Source organism: Drosophila miranda, chromosome XR, assembly GCF_003369915.1.
Source record: "Drosophila miranda strain MSH22 chromosome XR, D.miranda_PacBio2.1, whole genome shotgun sequence".
NCBI lineage: Eukaryota > Metazoa > Arthropoda > Insecta > Diptera > Drosophilidae > Drosophila > Drosophila miranda.
The window spans coordinates 37377067-37398358 of NC_046674.1; the positions used below are offsets into that span (position 1 = coordinate 37377067).

Genomic DNA, 21292 nt, shown 5'->3' on the forward strand with positions numbered 1-21292 from the left:
CAACTGCCCTATGCACATGACTGTATTGTCCCGCTTAAGTAACTATTTTTACGCGCATAGCTGTGTGGTTATTGCTTGTGTCCAAAATATAGCTGTAACGTTCCCACACGTATAGCCAAAGCATATATATAGGTAAAGAGCTCTAAGGGCGCAAAACATAAGATGCAAATTTGTTCCACATTATACCCTTTCTAGAGTCGAATTACTTGGAAACAGATCCCTTGCAAGCAGCAAGACAGTTAACATGTATCGTCTTCGTGGCGCAGTTACCGGGAAGGTGTATTTAGTAGACTCGGTCGGAATGGCTACGGATCGTGGAGCCATGGTGGAGTCTATCTAGTCTGATTGGAGTTTCAGACATCGACCGACTTTCCGGACAGGTGAATACAGCCATATGAGATCATCGGGGTCGAAGCGTGCGGAATGGGAGTGCAGGTCACTTATGATGGTCTTCTACGACCTTCAGATATTTCCTTGCAGAATGATGTGTGTCCAGCAAATGGGATTGTAGTTTCACTGCAAAGGCCGGGTAGATTTACGCATCGGGTTTTGGTCGACCATACAGTAGCTCACACGGCAATTAGATACCCCTGCCAAGGGTTAATTTCGTAGGAGAGGGTCCGGTAGCTTCATAAGGCGCGGCCCTATGGGCGCCACAGCGCCTACTGCATTCGTTTATCCCAGTTCGTCTGATTAACCAGGTAGCTGAACAGCGTGCGGCTTAAACCTTAGATTAAGGGGCAAGCGAGGTGGTCCGGGTGTTCTCGTCGTCCGTTAATCGTAGGCAGGCATGAATAACTTCTACCTCAAAATTCCGTCCTTGGTCGGAGTGTAGAACGAAGAGAGCTCCATATTGGGAAAACATTCTATGTATCTATGTATGGTATGCTATGTATCGGTTGGTGGTGGGTAAGGTGCATAGTATTTCGATGACCAACATTTGGAATGCGGTACCGAATACACTTGGTAAAAGTGGTGGTGGGTAAGAGGCATAGTATTTCGACGACCAACCTTTGAAATGTGGTACCGAATAAACTTGGAAGAAGTTTGATAGCCGTTCTTCTTGTTGGATCGCTTAGTCTGACACGAGCACAGTCGAAGAATGGTGGACGCCTTGAAGGATTTCCGGCTGTTTCGAGGATGGGAGGACAGGAACCTAGTCGCCATCTTGGTTTGTGATCATAGGAACTCGATCTTTCAAATGTAAGAGAGCATTTAAATGCCAGTATGCCTTAACCTCAAGACTCTCACCCAAAATTGTATTCTTCCGCGGTCGGTCACATACGGCCAATCAAAATCACATATACACCTAATTCTGTTTTTAAACGGTTTTGAAATAACAGGGTTTGAAAGTCTTGAATTTTACATTTTTTTACACGATTTTATTCTTTTTAGCAATTTAGCAAATAACACAACACAAATAGTTAAAACCACACAAAGCTCGAAAACATCTAGCAACCAAACGACAGAGCACAAATTTGTTTTTCCGTTTTTATCATATTTTCCCTAATTTTAATAGTTTTTAGAGGCAAGGAACCAATCACTTTTTGCACGTTTTTTTCTGGAACCATTCTACCGTGTAAAAACAGAATTGGGTTACATATGTATATATCGTCAGCCGCAAAGGACATATTTGAGCCCAGCCGTAACTGATGGACAATAATTCATATAAATCCAATACATTAGGTTACGTTAGGTTAAGGCGGTAGCCTAGGGGGGGACGATAAGCTCCAAACTCACTTGGACCTGTAAAAAGAAAGGTCCATTTTGATGCCGCATGGGCGTGTGCCCCTTCTCAATGCCTAAAACCTCGGAGAGAAAACTGTTGCAAATTAGAGGCAGTCCCACCCGGAGGCTTGGATGAATTGAGCCAAGGTCCCAGGTTTGATTTCAGAAAGGTCCGAAATGTCCGTGAGGAAAGCGGCCCCGAGAATCCGAAGACGACGATTTCCAAGGGCCGGGCAATGGCAGAAGAAGTGGGGGACTGAATTCTCCTCTTCCTCGTTACGAAAACTCCTGCAAAAGTCATTGATAGGGATAGACAGCCTAAAGGCGTGAGTGCCTATCTGCCAGTGTCCCGTGATTGCTCGAGTAACTGCAGAGCATTGTGCTCTACTGAGTCTATCTGAGGCCATATCGATCTCGAGACTTTACAGGAGATGGCTTGCGTCCACCGCACTTTGAGCCATGAGTGTATAAAAGGACCGCATTTGCAGGTCCGGGTTCGGCCATCTTCCTGTCCTCCCTAGGTGGGATTGATACCTGGAAAGGCGTCGAGAGGTGATCACTGGGATACAATAATCCGTCCTCTCCGGTAATTGCGGGAGTCTCGTCAGGATTCCCGACTGCCCAACCGCGGACGCTTTCCACGGTTTGGCTTCTCACATTCTAAGGGCGGAAAGTGTTGCCACCGGTAACACCGGCCGGTGTTCCACCACGGTATTCAGGGCCTCTCCTGGAGTAGTGCGTAGCCCGCCAGTTATGCATAGCTCTGCCATGCGTTGAACTCTACTGAGTCTGTTGAGACAAGTTCTTTTGTCTAGGGCTGGCCACTATACTACCACTCCATAGAGCAAGATTTGTATGATGTTGTATGATGGCGGTGTATAGCCACCGAACTATATACGAGGTCATTCCCCATTTTAGTCCGATTGCCCTCCTGCATGTATAAAGGGCCACTGTGTACTTTTTATACCCGATACTCAAAATGATTATTGGGGTATATTAGATTTGTGGTAAAAGTGGATGTGTGTAACGTCCAGAAGGAATCGTTTCCGACCCCATAAAGTATATATATTCTTGATCAGCATCAATAGTCGAGTCGATTGAGCTATGTCTGTCTGTCCGTCTGTCCGTCCACTTCAGCGCCTAGTGCTCAAAGACTATAAGAGCTAGAGCAACGATGTTTTGGATCCAGACTTCTGTGATATGTCACTGCTACAAGAATATTTCAAAACTTTGCCCCGCCCACTTCCGCCCCCACAAAGGGCGAAAATCTGTGGCATCCACAATTTCGACGATACGAGAAAACTAAAAACGCAGAATCGTAGACTATATCTTCTAGAGTGCAAAATCTGAACCAGATCGTATAATTATTATAGCCAGAATCAAGAAAACAATTTCATTCTGTCTCGCTCTGTCTCTCTCTAACACATAGGTTTCATGGTCGGTTTTGCCAATTGCAAAATATGAGTTCAAGGATCTCAGAACCCATAAGAGCTAGAGCAACCAAATTTGGTATCCACACTCCTGTGATATCGGACCTTGACCGTTTTGTGTCAAAATTTCGCCACACCCCTTCCGCCCCCGCAAAGGACGAAAATCTGGGGCATCCACAAATCTCAGAGACTATTAACGCTAGAGTAACCAAATTTGGTATCCGCACTCTTGTTAGATCTCACTATAAAACGTATATCTCAAAATTTCGCCCCACCCCTTCCGCCCACATAAAGGACGAAAATCTGTTGCATCCACAATATTGCAGATTAGAGAAAACTAAAAGCGCAGAATCATTGATAACGACCATATATATCCGATTGCTGAATCTGGATCAGAACAGATAATTTTTATAGCCAAAAGGAACAAATCAATTTGCAGTGGCTACACAGCGCCCGACGTCACGCTCAGACTGATTTTCTGTCTCTCTCGCACGCACTCTTTGTCGTGTCGTTTAATATTAGCGGCGTCTGCCGGAGGGGAGCCATACTGACTTAGTATCGGGTATAACTGTAGAGTTGCGGTGTCCGCAGCAACTCACAACGTTCCCCCTCGTTTACTCTGTACTCCAGTTTCCAATCGAGCTTTCTTTCGAGGATTAGGCCTCTTGGCCTACTTGGCATTGTTGCTAAAGTCTAGCGCTTCTCCACAGAGTTTTGGGGGAGTCAGTACCGGAACTTTGTTCTTTTTAGTGAAAAGCACAAGCCTTAACCGTCCTGTTCTGTAGCATCTGCACGATTAGGCTCACCGTCCGGGAGTCAAACCCCAGGTCCATCAGTGCGCCTGTGATGGCGGTCGGAAAGATGTTATTAAAGGCGAATTCTATGTCGAGGAAGGCTACTACGGTGTATTCCGTACATGCTGGGAGTCTTATATCAGACTGGGAGGAATACACGCTGTGAGATGCAGCCCCAGGAGCCGTTCCATCGCCTTCAGAAGGAAAGACGATAGACTAATGGGTCTGAAATCTTTTGGGGCAGTGTGCGAGGGGTATCCTGACTTGGGAATAAAAAATACTTTGGTTTGAAGCCAGGTGTCAGGGATGCACCTGTATGGCTTTTGATCGCCCAGGAAATGTTTTCCTGGCTTAGCAGGTTCAGGATGGCATTAGAGACGACAGAAGGAGGCGGACGTACAAGACTGGTCGGCGTTCTTCAAGTAGCCCAGGGTGGGAGTAGTCTTCGAGAGAACTCTGCGCATGCGCGAAGCTTCCGAGTTGTTCTCGATTTCGCTACAGAACTTACGACAAGAGGTGCGTTTAGCTTTCCTAAGTTCTTTATTGTAGGTTGACAGACTGCCCTTGTACTCGGCCCAGTTCTGCTCAACATTTTCAGCCTTAGCTTTATCAAAGAGTCTCCAATACATTCCGGAGCAGAACCCAGCCGATTAGCTGCTTGCCAAATAGCACCTAATTCTTGTTACTTATGTCTATGTCACTCATTTGTTTGTTAAAGCTTTGCGCTTGCTTGCCCTGCTAAACGCTCTCTGCCAGCTCGCTCTTCGCTATCTCCGCTTTGCGTCTGCCTACCGACGTCGGCCGAGCGAAGCTGCGCTTAGCGATCGGAGCGGCAATGTAAAGGGCAGGCAAGCCACACTTGCAATTTGGATGTCACGCATTAAAGAACATATCGTAATTTTATTTCTGCGCCGAGTTTTATTTAATTCGAAATAATTAGTCGGCCGATTGGGGATAAAAAACATTATCTCCACATAAAATTTGGTGACCCCGACGTGATCTCTGAGTTGCAGTGTCAATTAAAAATCATTCGCGATCGACAATCGTTAGCCCTAGCAAATTTTCGGCGGTTAAGCACAATTCGGTGCTAAAACACACTTACATACACCTACATACACGCATTGCTGGCTATTAATTTCTCTGTCGCGACAATTCGGTCAGTGCAGTGCGGTAGGCAGTGCAGCGAACTCACTAATACACACAAGCGGAGTACAAAGCGGAATCGGACAGCTCGCACAGCCGCACAGCTAAAGGCATTAGCTGTAATCCCTTTGCTTTCGGTTCCCACGTTTATACGTATACAGGGTGTCTTTTTCGGTCGTGCTGAGTGACTCTTTTAAAACCTCAACATGGCAGCACCTGAGCCTACCAATGTCGCGAACGCAGCAATGCCGAGTGATGTAGATTTCTACAAGCACAAGGCCGAGTCCATCGCGCGCCAACTAAAGGCCATGGATCGCTTTCTCACCAAGGATGAGCTTGCCGAGTTAGATGAGGCAGAACTTCAAGCTCGCTTAGAGCAAATCGAGCGAATGAATGCGGATTTCGATGCCGCTCAAACGAGCCTTGAAAGGCTGGATTTCCTGCAGTTAGCCCATGATGCCCGGCTGGACTTTTCGAATGTTTATGTCAAGGTTAGGTCCAGGCTGTCGCGGGAGTTGATGGCTGCTCGCACGGTAAATGTTGCCAATTCAACGGCTCAGCATACTCTCGAGGGGAATTCGTCGTTGTTCGCCTATAATAGTATAGGCCGTTCTCGAATGCCCCAGTTGCAGCTTCCGCGATTCGGGGGGAGCTACATGGATTGGCCAGAATTCCACTCGATGTTCTCGACAATGGTGCACAAAGACCATCGTATACCAATCATCGAAAAACTCCAATATCTTCGTGGATGTCTAGATGGTGCTGCGCTGGATACGATTCATTCCTTGGAACTTTCTGAGGAGAATTACGACAAGGCGTTGACTTTGCTAATGTTGCGATTCGATAATAAACTGTTACATTTTCAGGCACACGTCAAGGCTATTTTCGGGCTGCAAGGGGTGGAGAAGGGCTCAGCTATCGGCTTGCGCGCGCTCAGCGACAAAATCAATTCGCACTTGCGTGCACTTCAGACCTTGGCGACCCCGCAGGAAATTTCGGATGGGTTGCTGATCTTCATCATAGGCACGAAACTGGACCACAAAACAAAGGAGAAATGGGAAGAGAACTTGCCGACGTCAGGATTGCCTCGGTGGTCAAGCATGGCCTCATTTTTGGAAGCGAGATGTCGGATGCTGGAGAATTTGGGATCAGCCATGGCAACAAGTCCTAGTCAACAGGTGGGAGAAGACAATCCTGTCACCCTTATCACCTCCAGTAACGACCATCCTAACCCCATATGTAACCATTGCAATTCCTCCGAGCATTACATATCTAGATGTCAGGCATTCCTGAATCTCTCTGCGTTTGAACGATACAAAGAAGCAAAGAAGAGCCGCTTGTGTTTGAACTGCCTCAACAAAGGCCATGAATTGCAGAGGTGCAGGTCAGGACTTTGCAGGCATTGCCAGGCCAAACATCACACGCTACTCCACATTCCATCGGGAACTGGTGCTTCATCTTCCTCTTCACCGGCCGAGGAATCGATCCAGCAAGAGGCCGCGACTGTGCTTCTAGCAAGCGGGTGTTCTAGCCCTCCCCCTCGATCCAGAAATCTCAGCCTAGCCAGAACGTGTTGCTACCTACTGCCCTCGTCCATGTAACAGATCGTTATGGAGCACTTATCCCATGTCGTGCCATTTTGGATTCTGCATCACAGGCAAACTTTGTAACATCTAGACTTGCTGATCAGTTGCAGTTGGATCATTGCTCGTCTTATGTTCACATCTCTGGAATCGGAGATTCCATTCTACCTTCGAGCAAGTCTGTACATATAGTTGTACAATCCCAAGACGCAAGCTATCGAGCTTCCTTCGCTGCAATTGTCACCAACTCAATTACGGAAATGCAGCCTAACTTCGGCGTAGACGCAAAGGATTGGCCAATGCCGAATAATCTAAAACTAGCTGATCCTAATTTCTCCAAGCCCCAACGTATCGATCTGTTGATAGGTTCTGGTTTGTTCTTCGATTTAATGTGCGTCGGACAGATTCGACTATCAGCCCAATTGCCAACATTGCAGGAGACTAAACTTGGTTGGATAGTATCAGGAAGCATTGATAGCTCGGAGAATAAGCGTGCAGCTTTAGCCGCTTTTGAAAATTCCTCGTGCATCTCTATTGACGATTTTCGACCCACAACGCTGGAGTACCAAAACTTAGAGCAGCAATGCAGGAAGCAGCTGCTCGAGTGCCAGGTGCAAGTGGAAAAACTGCGATCGGAGAATCAGGAACTGCAGCGCGAACTTTTCCATATATTAAAAACCTACATATCCACGCCAAATGAAATTCAACTTTCAACAGTTTCTACATTGCCAAATTTCCTGCCATTCTATGCAATTACAGAGGTTCCCGATGATCAAGACGTAATCACGACAAGCCGCCTTCGTAAAGAAGCGCCGATTGCTGCGTTCGACGATCATCCCAGCGTAGCCGCCAGCTGCGCCCAAGCAAGCATCTTCAAGAGGGCCGTTGGAAAAATAGCGGTTCTGCCCCTTCAGGATGGATCTGTTGAAAGCCTTTGCCTTCCAACGGGGGGTGAATGTTCGGAGCAGAACCCAGCCGATTAGCTGCTTGCCAAATAGCACCTAATTCTTGGCCCTCAGCCGCTTATTTTGTTTGTTACTTATGTCTATGTCACTCATTTGTTTGTTAAAGCTTTGCGCTTGCTTGCCCTGCTAAACGCTCTCTGCCAGCTCGCTCTTCGCTATCTCCGCTTTGCGTCTGCCTACCGACGTCGGCCGAGCGAAGCTGCGCTTAGCGATCGGAGCGGCAATGTAAAGGGCAGGCAAGCCACACTTGCAATTTGGATGTCACGCATTAAAGAACATATCGTAATTTTATTTCTGCGCCGAGTTTTATTTAATTCGAAATAATTAGTCGGCCGATTGGGGATAAAAAACATTATCTCCACAAAAAGGCAAACAAATTTGGTGATTTGAATATCGAGACTATTTTTTAAACTTCTTACTCCAAGAGTAAGCGGGTATATTAAATTCCTGTAAATGCGTGTAGACGCCAGAACGAGGGTATTAGAAACTTCTCTAAAACGAGGATAGTGTAACCAATTCGTAAATCCAGTATGTCAGGTCGATCTAATAGTAATAGTCAGGCTTCGCTCAGAGATGTTCGAAACAGCACAAACGAAGGAGATGTAAACTCTTGAGGCGCTTATTGGTTTTGTCTGCCTGTTTTTTCTGTCTCTGCTTTTATTGTCGTTGGTAATTTCGTTCATCTCGTGCCTTTAGTGATTGATTTTCAGTATCTTGTTTGTTCGACCCTACGAAGGTTTTCTAGATGAGATTTAATGTTTTCAGTCTCCTATATCTTTAAACTGTAATACAAAATGTATATCAAAATGGGTTGTATCATCGCTGTATACATTCAGTGGATGATGTGTGGTTATAGGTTCCACCTTTGTCTGAAGGTATTTCTACAGGTGTACAGTGCAGTTCAGGGAACAGTGTTAATGATCCACGAGAGTTTGGAGTCGAGTGTAACCGTCTTCCTTGACGAGGAGGAGCCGAGATTCACATTTATTGTTCTACTCCTGAAAACGCTGTCCGTTGCTGTCCGCTGTTCAACAAGAACGTTGAAAAGCTGATGGGTCTGAAGTGAGACGTGAGATGGTGAGATGTGGTCCCTAGCCTTGGGACTGAAGGCCACTCTCACTTCCCTCCCTTTGGGTACGTGCCCAGTTAGGAGGTGTCCATTAAATATTTTCTTCAGCCATGGTAGTAGGGGCGAACATGCCAGTTTCAGCATGAAGCATGTCCCCTTCCGGGGGTAGGTAGCACCCTTTTTACGGTTTTAGAGAAGCGGATCCGCTTGGTGGTACGCCGTCACCCTCTTTTTCCCATTTTATGTTGTACTGTATTTTGAATTTTTCCGAAAGTAACATGGTAAAAATGATGGTGAAAAAGTCCCTGACTGCGGCCAGGGTCTATAATTTTTACACGGTTCCTGTTACAGAAGGTGGGGTTGTCTACCCGGTACTTGAAGAACGACTCTCCCTAGAATTCGTACCCGTACTTCCCAAGAGGTGGGAGTTCGCATCAGGGGAGTGTCGTTTTCTTCTTCCCTGTCTGACGGTTCTGACATTCTCCTAAGGTGGATCTTCTTCCTCATATGGCAAGTATGCGGCGGCTAGGTAAAGGCTTTTCCCGTTCTTCCTCTCTCATAGTGTCACCGTCAGGTCCACATTAAGCTCGTTCCCTATCACGAAACAAGCTCCAAACCTTCGTGATCGTTCTCCTAACAACGTAATCCGTGGAGACAATGCTGAGTACCGCTCCTGGCCAAAGTTCACCAAAGCTTTGAACAGTTGTTTTGAGAAACTCGTTAAAACCCTTGAACTTTCAGACAAATGAGTTATCAGTGCGCAGGCACCCAGGATAGCCGTTTCTGCCGTAAACCAGTTTGAGTCTAAGATCTTTCCCGCAGGTTGACCACGGTCGATGATCGCTAACTGCAGCTCAGGCGTTGATCCAATGCTAGGAAGCTTCGTCTCGGAAACTTTTGTGGAGTCATCCGTCCTCTGTCGCTTGAACCTTGGCACGCCGCGATCCGCATTTGCGGTGTGGTCTTTCTCTTCTGCTCCCTGGTGTTCTTTTTCCCCGGTCTCCCCAGTGCTTTCGCAGACCCTCAATGCCCATCTTCGTTTCCGTGGCTCCTACTGCTGACGTTAAAGTTCAAGGTTGGTCCTTCGCTGTCGCCACCCCGGGTGCGCTCGTGGGGGTTTGCTCTTCGATAGACTGCGGCTCCTTTCAGCCGTCGAACCTCCGTACATTGTTTTTGTGCTTCGCTCCCTCGCGGTCAGCGTATCGGGGGGATCGCTGGAAAAGCTTCCGGAAGGAATTAACCGACAATTTGTATCCCGTCATGAGCCTGTTTTGTACTTGAGCGTCGTCCGTCATTATCTTCTCCGCCGCCTTCACCTCTGTTTGACGACAAAGTTCGTTCGACCCTACCGCCAGGGGGTGAGCTATTTTAACCCTCGGTGCTCCCCTTTGACCTTACCGGATTGGGTGGCCTTTCCGATAGCATAAGCTGCCGACGCCATCGCTCTCGGATACCTTTTGCCTAGTAACCCCCCATCGCGACAAAATGCTACCTCGCGAGAGGGTGCTGAGATGTATGACGCCCAGCGCTTGAAATTTATATTCAAATTCGTTCGTTCTCTTTCGTAGTGACCAGGCGTGTTTTTGCTTTGCGCTCCGCTTCTTTTCCATTTATTTTGCAAATGCGCCGGTGTTTTTCAAAATAAACCTTGATAAAAATCCCCACTTAACCCACAGTGAAAAATCTGTTCTTTAACGCGAGTGCATGACTATTGTTTTCATAAAAACTTAATTTTTGATATAAATTCTGTGCGTTTGTTACTCGTTTGTTGGTATGTTGTTTTTTGTAAGTACGCTCACGCTGAGTTTAGCCCGCTCGTAGCCTTTGCTGCAGCTATCACTCTCTCCCTATTATCCAAACTCAAACAACTGTTCTTTCTCTCTCGCTCTTTAAACTTTCTGAGCAACAGCGCTCTCTGATTAGTAGCTCTTGCTATAACCGCTCTCCACCCTGCTCTTTTTTTTACTTATTCCGCTTTGAGCGTTGTCTGGCAAATTGATCTGATACCAATTTGTTTTTGAAATTTTTTGTTGCAAATTTTTAAATAAATAAATAATAAAAATTGAATACGCTGTGGTCTGTGCCAAAAAAACCTGCAAGAAGCAGATCACCCACGATCAGCCGAATGTCCCCTGCTGGCTCTGCGACAGCGTAGTGCACGCAAAATGCGCTGGATTTTCTGGCCTCGTGAGTGATGTTATAGCCAAACGTAATGGGTTGCATTACAGTTGCGAGGCATGCCGTGCGGTGGAGAATGATATGGTGGCTTTTATGAGGCAGACGCGGAAGGGCTTTAAGGAGCTGATCGTTGGCTTTAAAAAGCAGTACGATCGGCTCCTAGCCATGGAGTCTTAATTTGGCAGTCTGCAACTGCTGAATGAGTCTCCGAGGCGTAAAAAGGTCACTCCGCGGGATCTGCAAGTGCCAACCGTCACTCAGCCGTGCGCCGCCGAAAAACTGCCTCCGAACACTCCAAGTGTACAGCAGCTGAACTCGTTTGCCACTCCAAGGGCAATGACAGCTACTGACGATGCAGGTTCGGTAGAAGAATTCATCGCTTCGGAGAACGTGCACCCAAGTACGTCTGCAGGGTCCGTGTCCGTGGTGTCCGCAGTCCACAGGTACTAGGCCTGTGGTGCCTAAACCACTGGTGGGACTCCCAAAACGACAAGATTTTGTTTCACGGCTGGCCCTTGACGTCACATCTAATGATGTAATTGCTTTTATTCAAAGTAAAATAAAAGCTGTGGGCTTAAAGGTGGAGAAATGTAACTTCTCTTATGCCAGGGAGATAGCCTCGTTTAAGATAAGCATCTCCCCAACTCAATTTGACACCATTTGCTCCGCAAAATTTTGGCCGGAGCATTTGGTGGTGAAGGAGTTTAAGGCTAAGAAGAAGAATAGGCCCCCATACCTCTTACAAATCATTCCAGTGTGCCACCCTCAACTTCCTCTTCCTCATCTTCCGGTCCTGCTTCCACCCTTCCAAAAATCTAACTTCTCTATTAGTAACTTATCAGAATGTTAGAGGCTTACAAGTAAGCTCAGCATTCTTTTCCGGGATAGTGTTGCATTTGCTTCCCACGTTATTGTGTTTACTGAAACCTGGTTAAAGCCGGACATTCTTAGTTCCGAGGTTTTGGCAGGTCTGTACACAACTTTTAGAAAGGACCGTTCGTCTCGACGTGCAGGAGGGGTTCTGATTGCAGTGGACTCTAACTTCACGTCGGAACACTTCACAGTCCAAGTTCAACAGGAACTGGGATTCCTGTGGGTAAAACTGATTCTTCCCGCTTTTGCTATATTCATTACTTGCTCGTATATTCCACCTTCTTCGGATATATCTATTTATGAGCAGCACTTGCCCGCTTTAACCGCTGTTTCTTCCTCGCTATCAGATAAAGATCATATGATAGTTCTTGGGGACTTCAACTTGCCCGGAACTGTTTGTACTTCGGTAAACAAGTCTAGAAACCTAGTGCCCATGTCACGACATGACTTTGTTGACGGCTTGCTTGACCTGTCCCTGTCTCAAGTCAACCATGTGAAAAATTCCTTGGGTCGATTGCTTGATCTGTGCCATGTATTGGATCCGACCTCAGTGTTGTTAAGCCGAGCCCTTCCGCTCACTATACCTGAAGACGCCTACCATCCTACTTTCGAGGTGTCGCTAGATATAGGACCAACTGTATTGGATCGGTCGAGTAGGCTATGTGAACGTGTCCGCTGCTTTCGTAAAGCCGAGCTTGCGAAGCTTAATAACCTCATTAGGGATTTTGATTGGTCCGCTTTGTACTTGTGCACTAATATCATAAAAGGCACAAACATTTTGTACAATGCTCTTGGCACATTTTTTGATTCTTGTGTCCCGCTTTCTTGTCCGATTAGATCTGGAAAACCCCCTTGGTTTACCAGAGAGTTGTCCAGTCTAAAAAACTTAAAATCAAGACTTTATAAAAAATTTCTTGAAGTTGGTTCTCCTACTGCTCACTCTCGCTATGTAATAGCTCGGTCAAACTTTTCAGTTCTTAATGCTCAATGCTATAAGAACTACCTATCTCGATGCAGGATACGTTTTTCTCAGGACCCTAAACAGTTTTACTGCTTCGTAAACAGTAAGCGTAGAACGTCCGCACACCCATCCTCGCTATCATTTTGTAATACGTCGGCAAATAATGATCAGGCAATTGCCGATCTTTTTGCCCAATTCTTCCAAACCACCTATACTGAGGAAAGCTACTCTGGTCATCCGTACCCATACGGTTTACCAAGGTCGAACGGCATTTTCAGTCCCTTGCTAAATGAATGTTCTCTACTTCATGATCTTCGACTAGTTAAGCCGGTGTTTTCACCGGGTCCAGACGGGGTTCCAGGTTGTGTACTCCGGTACTGCGCCGAGGCTCTGTGTGGACCTTTGCTTAAACTATTCACCCTGTCCATTGATTCTTCTTGCTTCCCCCCGATCTGGAAGGAATCGTTTATAATTCCTCTCCATAAAAAAGGTAGTAAGTCTGATGCAAAAAATTATAGAGGTATAGCAAAGTTATCCGCTATTCCCAAAATGTATGAGAAGGTTTTAACTCCGCACTTCCAACATCTCTGCAAGTCACTTATATCTCCAACTCAGCATGGATTTATAAGGCGGCGATCAACCACCACGAACTTGTTGGAGTTTACCTCTTTCATTATTAAAGGCTTTCAAGGTAACTTACAGACGGATGTTATTTAACCCGACTTCAGTAAAGCATTCGACTCTGTAAACCATTCCCTTCTAGCACATAAACTTGACCTTTTGGGGTTTCCGCCCAACCTCCTGAGATGGATTTCTAGCTATCTTTGTTTCAGGTCTCAAAGAGCTCTTCAAAAACTCCCTCTCTTCACCAGTAAAGGTTTCTTTGGGAGTACCACAGGACAGCCATCTAAGTCCCTTACTCTTCACACTCTTAATTAATGACTTGCCTTCGGTATTAACATACTCTTGAGTACTTATGTATGCGGATGATGGTAAACTGTTCGTCCAGTGTAAGGACATTTCATTTCATTCTCGCTTGCAATCCGATCTCAATAACTTTCAGTCATGGTGTTGTGCAAACTTGTTACACCTTAATGCCTCGAAATGCAAAGTTATGACATTTCATCGTTCTAGCCCCTTGTTGGCTCCCTATACCCTATTTGGTGGTTCTCTTGAGAGAATTACCCTGGTGGATGATCTGCGTGTTATGTTAGACCCCAAGTTAAAGTTTTCTGAACACATTTCTACCATGGTAAATAAGGCCATGGGCGTGCTTGGGTTTATAAAGAGGTGGTCAAAGGAATTGGACGACCCCTATATAACAAAGACTCTCTATACCTCGCTTGTTCGTCCGATCTTAGAATACGACTCCTGTGTATGGTGCCCTCAGTATAAAGTACACCAGGACCGTATGGAATCAGTACAGAAAAACTTTTTACTCTTTGCTCTGCGGGGACTTAACTGGGATGCGGGTGTGAGACTCCCATCTTACTCTAGTAGACTGCTATTTGTAAACCTCCCATCCTTAGTTAACCGTGGAAAAATGCTTGGTGTAATTTTTATGCACATCTTGATCACTCGATCACTTGATCACCTTTACACTCGTGTTCTACAAATAAATTTCCCCCTTCTTACCTTCAGAGTGTTTCAAACCCCTGGATTCCTTCATAGTTTCGGAGTGTGTCTAGGCCCTGCAACGATTCTTTTCTTCAAACTGTCTAAACCTTCTCAACGCTCATTCTCCTAAGAGTGTGTCTAAGCCTCCTCAAGGATTATTCTCCTCAGAGTGTGTCTAAACCTCCACAACGATTCTTCTCCTACCGACGGCCAGCACGCAATAGTCAGCAATGTGCGCCCCGTAGTCGACCCAGAAGGAAAACTGCTACCACTTTCCCGCATCTTAATAAACTCTATATTTTTACTAACTATAAAAACCTTTACGAAACCCTTCTTTTACTGCTTAATCCACGCCTTGAACCACCAGACTCTCTATTTCAGCTACCACACCCAGAAACTACAAATTTCTATAAACCCCGGCACGGCGTGCATACCGCGGCCGAAAGTGCTATACCGATGACTCTGTCATCCGAATAATTGTCAAAACCTTCTATCCCTTTTACAAGTTTAACGAGGTATCTCTAAACATTCGCGGGTGCGCTGGCAATTACATAAGATGGGGGCCGATAAATTAAAAGTCTCAGAGCTTGTTTGCGACCATGATATGCATTTTTCTTGATGCGCAACACCTGCCAGCTAACTCATGTTTGAACTGGAGCACCAATCAGCAATTTTGGATGAGCGGAATATGTAATATCTGGCTCATACTCGATTGCGAGACTCGAAGCTTTTGTGTGCGTTGTCTAACATTTTCCTTCGCTCCAATTGTCGTCGTTAATTTCGTTCATCTCGTGGCTCTTGTAAGTTGCCCGTAATTGCAACATGCTCGCTCACACCCAAATTTGCATTATTTGTTAAATTTGCTCGTCTGTTCTTTTTGGTATTCTATTTCGCATAGTTGTTGCCTTATTCGTCTGATCAGAGCACCAATTTTTTAGTTTTCAAAACGAAAATTTGTTGTAAAAGTGCAGTCCTGAACATGACCGATTTGTAGTTATATTTTTAGTACCTTCGATTATTTTGTAGGTCTTTTATGCGATCTTCGCATGGAAATTTAACTATTAAAGAGTTTTTCTATTTTTATATTTATATTTGGTGCTCGTTTCTTCTACAAACGATTATTAGATGTCACCCCGTTTTCTTTAAATATTTCAAAATTACTCAGCAGAACGTATACATATACATTTTTTGTTTTGTCCTAAATAGCTAGTATTATCTTTTTAAATCTTAATCCAATTGTTTTTTTGTTTTTTTTTTTATTTCTCTGTAATCTATTTTGTCGATAAGAGTACAGTGGTATCAGCACACCTATTTTTTATCGGGTACCCCCACTTTTTTTAGGGACAAGATCTCAAATTTAATTAAATTGAGGAAGGAAATCGGAAGACTTCGATCGAAGGAAAAAAAAAAGTATGGGGATTATTAAAAATAACAAAAAGACAAAGAATCAGTTACATTACTTCCTGCATCCGATCCTGAGACTTATTTTATAATAAAACGATGTTTCCTTACCCCGTTGACGAGAATGGTACCTCCAAATATTAATTAATTACTTATTAACAAACAAAAATTCTGAATTTTTAACTACAACTTACTATAAATTAACTACTTGGAAACAATTAGTTTTGGTTGTAGAAATTCGATTTTATACCCGATACTCAAAGAGCATTCGATTTGTGGTGAAAGTGCATGTGTGCACTACGTAGAACGAAGCGTTTCCGACTCCTCTTGATCAGCATAAATCTGCAAGCCGAAATAGCCATATCCGTCTGTCCGTCCGTATTGTTTGACGCCTAGTTCTCAAAGATTATATATGTATATAAGAGCTAGAGCAACCAAATTGTGTGTGCAGGCTCCTGTAATATTACACTGAATCGAGTTTATTTCAAAATTCTGCACCGCCACCTTTTGCCCCCACAAAGGACGAAAATCTGTGGCATTCACAATTTTGAAGATACAAGAAAACCAAAAACGCAATCATAGAAAATGAATCATACAAATCATACAGGCCCTAGCCGTGGCTCACAACGTTCCATTTTTCATTCAATTTAAATTTAATTTGTTCTTTCGTTTGCTCAAAATTATTAAAATAGCGTAACAAACGCGGGATTTAAAAAATACTTTAATTCTTAGTACATATCTGTTGAGAAATCAGCCGCGTAGTTTTAGTTCAATGTTCATGTATATTACAACTGCCCTATTCATATGCACATGATTGTATAGCACCGCTTAAGTAACTATCTTTGCGCGCACAGCTGTGTTTTTATTGCTTGTGTCCAAAACATAGCTGTAATGTTCTCACACGTATAGCTAAAGCCCGCAACTGCACACGCATACATCGATGTGTACCGTTTTGCATTGGATCGTCACATCGCATGATCTTTCCATTCCTTTTTGGCTCGACTTGTTTTGTGGAGTGGAAGTAAGTAGAAATTTATAGATGAAACCGTGCGGTTGGTTTCATAGCATAGTTTGTACCGCCGCATCATCGACCCTCCAGCTATTCATATACATATGTACATGTAAAATACCTTGTAATATAACCACCATTATGAAATAACCAATATAAATAAATAAGCTCAATATTCAAAAGTTTATACAGTCCACTAAGTCATAACCAATATCTATGATGGACTTTTGTTTGATCTGTTTTTTGAAATAGTGACAGCAATACAATTAAAATTAAACCACCTAACAAAAAATTTACTTTCACCTTATCTTATTTATTATATTTTAGGTGAAGTGGAACGGTTACTTAAGGAATACAGACAAAATCAAGAGTTGGTTCGTCGCATCGGCGGACATTATTACCAAATAATATATCCTGTTCAGTTGCGCCATCATGAGAAGATGGGAATATCAACGCGTGAAGTCAGTCCCTCAAAGGTAAGCGAAATATTATAAAATTTATTACATATGTGCACTTCCGTGGAAATGTCAATCGTTCCATATACTTTTGTCCCGATATTTTGCCATATTAATTGTAACTCAGCTGATTTAACCAATATAACCTTATAATTTCATTAACTTTGATCTGAAAACTTATTAAAAAAACCGAAAGTTCGCTTTTACGGTTATGATTCAACTATGAGAAAGATGATTCTTGATAAAAGTTTTTCATCAAAGTCTCTCTCTTCAAAAAGCTAACTAAGTTGCTTGTTAAGGAAATATGAAGTGATTTATGGGAGAATGTGAGGTGAGGTGATAAAGTAAAAAACGCATGGAAAATTCGTATGATTGAGACACATCAAAGCGTACGAACGTAAGACCCAGTATGAACCTTTTATGGTTATATGCCATATTTCTTACTCCCTTTACCATACCTTACCCACCGAACTTTCCTTTAAGATTATCAGCCAGGCTCCGGCTTTCCTTTTCACAAAAAAATATATATAATATATATAATATACAATATATAATATATTATATATATATATATAATATATATAATACAATATAAAGAGCATCAGGGTGTTATCGAATCAGTGCATAAATAATTTTTTATTTTCGGCCCTCGTAATCTAAGCTGAGACTCTGGTAGAATCTTGCCACCGTACTAGTCTACGCTAAATCTTATAGACCTGCCTTCATTGCACCATAGCAGAGTATTTTTTGGGGTAATGTTTGTGTCTAGACTGCTTCTCGGGATTGTTGACTCCCAAACTCTTTTGGGTCAGATTGACTTTGCAGTTTCATCTAGACCTACCCGTACTTTTCTGCATATCCGCTTACCCTTATGTATATATACATATATACAGGGTGCGCTATCTTTTATTACGGTATATAAACATCGAATAACTTTGTCATTTCCCAATCGATAGATTTCAACATAGATGTTTTCGAAACTTAAACGGATCGCTTTATACGAAAAGAACGCGATGTAACATTCGTGCCGAAATCAACGCTATAACAGATGCTCCAAAAAGTAATGGGAAACGCAGAAAAAAGAGCGCAATTTGTAATTTCTAATAGAGGCGGCCACTTAATTGATCATGTATTCAAAACATAGTCTAAATATATTTTAAAGAACTAAACCAAATAAAAATACCACACATATGGAAATCGGCTATTTTTATGTTATTCAATGTTTACATACCGTACTAAAACTTGGCGATATATATATAATTAAATATCCGCAACACGATTTTAAGTTTTTAAAAAAGATTTTATTTCACAACTTAAGATCTTTATGTCACAAGATTTTTAATGAATTCCCCGACTTAACTTTACGTCTTGTCTCAAACGGAGCTGATTTCTCTATTGTTGGCTAGCTTCCATGAGCCCTTCTCTCGACTCTGGCCTCGGGTGCTGCTTTCCTCGGCTGCATCTTCATGTCGGTGGCGTACGTGCCTGGACCGATGTTTGGGGATGCGACGGCTTTTGATCAAAGGCATCCGTTGCTGGCGATCGGTGTTGCATTACATGAGGGAGCTAGGAATGTGATACTCCTTGGTTTTATGACTAGCTCTGATTGGTCCTCATGAGTGGCATGATTCTAACGGATCGATTTCTTGAGGGTGGTGTGATTCTGGTGTTGATGAAACAATGGGGTCCATTGTTTAGATTAGTGGACTCTAGCTGGAGTGTGGGAAGAATCAGTTATTGATTCTTCGGTGGTGTCCTGTTACTTTTGTGGATGGGGTGGGTGAATTGGACATAAACATAATGTGTATGTGAAGTGGAGAGTTATGGATATGTCACTATATATATATAAATAGTTAAATATGCGACACTTGAGTTTAAGTTTTAAAAAAAGATTTATTATTTCACTTAAACTTAGCGTACAATGGTTAGTTAGTTTCCCCGACGATGACTGAGGTCAGATGTCTTGAACGGAATTAACTTGGGTGAATTCTCCGACGGTGTCGCGATTGACGTTTGTCTTGAACAGAACTCACTTGCCTCCTTAGATGTAGACTATTTATATTATGATGCTTGGATTGGGATTCGGATTTGGATTCGGAGGCGTTGGCTTCGACTTCGGCTTCGGTGATGGAGTACGTGACTCGATCGATATGTGGGAAAGGCGGCTTTTGATGAAAGGCTTCCGCTGCGTATGATCGGTCTTGCATTACTTGGGGGTGGCTGAGAATAGGGCCTCTGATTGGTGAGCTAGGATGGCGTGGTTCTTGAGAATCGATTAGTAATTGATCTCTGGAGAGTGGCGTGATTCTAGTGCGGCTGGATACGCGGCATCTATTGTTTTATGTTCAACTTCTAGCATAGGGTGTTTGTTTACATTGCCGGCTATCGGCTACGCGTGGTCCACTTCGAGCGTGAGATTGGTTATGGGAGTTCTAAGCTGAGGGTGTCGGATTGTTTATACTATTGTGGGTGCAGGGTAATAGACATAGATAAGGGTATGCGGAGCATGGACTATAGATATGTCACTCCCCCATCGTTAGATTTAAGCCTGTCCTCAGGCGATTATCCTTGGATATAGTTCAGGTGCATCTAAAACTGTGCCTGCTGGGGATTCCTTGTCTTCGTCTAAGGATGTTTTTATGTGCGGGTCGGTTTTAGGCTTATTGCTTTTACTTAGATTAAACCATTTGTAGCTTAATCCTATTATGATTATGACAAATAGTAGTATAAAGCTTACATGTAATACATTATTTAATCGCGTATTTTCTATTACGATTTCTTTGGTTTGCAAATAAGACAGTGGTTTAATTTTTGTTACGTTATTGTTGATGTATATGCTTTGTGCAAATTCTGGTATTGAGTTGGATATAAAGAATTCATGTAATTGTACACTGCAATTATGTATTTTTATTAATGCGTTACCTTCTACTTTTATTTCTTGGTTTAGGCAATTTTGGTTTAATATGGTTTTTGGTAGTTTCCAAGTTAACAATACATTGGGGTCTATGAAACTTATTTGAAAGTTTTGGTGTGCTTTGGTGTATGGACATTTTGTTGCTATTTGTTTGACTATTTCTGATATACATTCGTCATTTATTTTTCGTTTGGATTCTTTCTCATATACCTCGTTTTCTAGAACGTAATAATTGTTTTGCGTTAGGTCGGTGAGAATGTTATTGTCTTCATCTGGATATGGGACAATTTTAATTATAGGAATATTTCTGATCTCTCGTGGATCTGCATGCCTAATTCAATATCCTCTATGTACTCAGTAAAAAGTTGAAGGTTTAATATTAATAATTCTAGTTGCTTATTTCTATCATTATCCTTTTTTAATTTATTGACAACTTCTATGCCATAATTTACTGCTTGAATTACTAAGTTTAATTCGTTAGCTTAAACACTGTGGCTAGCCAGATTGTCTATTTTCCCTTCTAATTCGACTTTATCATCTTGATCTAACGTTCCAAATAGATATTTATATATTGTGCCTACTGCATTTATAAGGCCTCTTTTGTTTCTTTTGGCTATTTTTATGCCGTTGAATTCACGTTGCAATTTCTCGACTAAATATTGAACTTGGATTTCGTTATTAAATTGGGTTGCCTGTTCTAGTAAACTTTGATATGTTTCATCTGTTCTTGTTATATTAATTGTTAAATAATGGTATTCATAATTAATGGGTATGTTAATGGTATTTGTTTTGAATATGAGATATCCATTCCTTGAGTTGATGGGATCTATCTCTATATTCTGTCCGGTAGACTGTAGGACAGTGAACATTAGTAAGATTATAATCTTAATCATGTTGTAGCTCCGGACTCCCAGTACTCTCTTCGGGTATTCTGCAATTATCATATTTACTTTTATTAGATTTTTTCTTTCTTTTGAATTTTGTTTTATAGTGGGTGATTTTCCTCCCTCTATTTTTCTCTTCAAAGTGCTTTTCGTCTACCTGCCTAATTTCCCCTGTTCTTTTGAACGGATTGGTTGTTTTTGTTTTAACTAGGGGTGCATTCTTTTAGCGTGTGTCTACTTCAAAGTCGATTCTATCGTTATTCAAATGATTGATCTTCCTAACTTTAT

At 43.0% G+C, this 21292-nt stretch overlaps 1 protein-coding gene across 25 annotated transcripts in view; it reads left to right on the forward strand.

The window, feature by feature from the left end:
- LOC108160402 (disintegrin and metalloproteinase domain-containing protein 11) overlaps window positions 1-21292 on the forward strand; it is a 551474-nt gene that overhangs the window by 105021 nt on the left and 425161 nt on the right. For 23 of the 25 annotated variants that reach the window (XR_004471659.1, XM_033387853.1, XM_033387852.1 and 20 more), the window contains one exon: window positions 17079-17227. Coding sequence is in view for 24 of the 25 variants with exons in the window: in XM_033387853.1 (XP_033243744.1) it covers window positions 17079-17227 (149 nt within the window). In the remaining variant the exon portion in view is untranslated. The other 2 variants (XM_033387861.1, XM_033387859.1) reach the window with 2 other exon arrangements.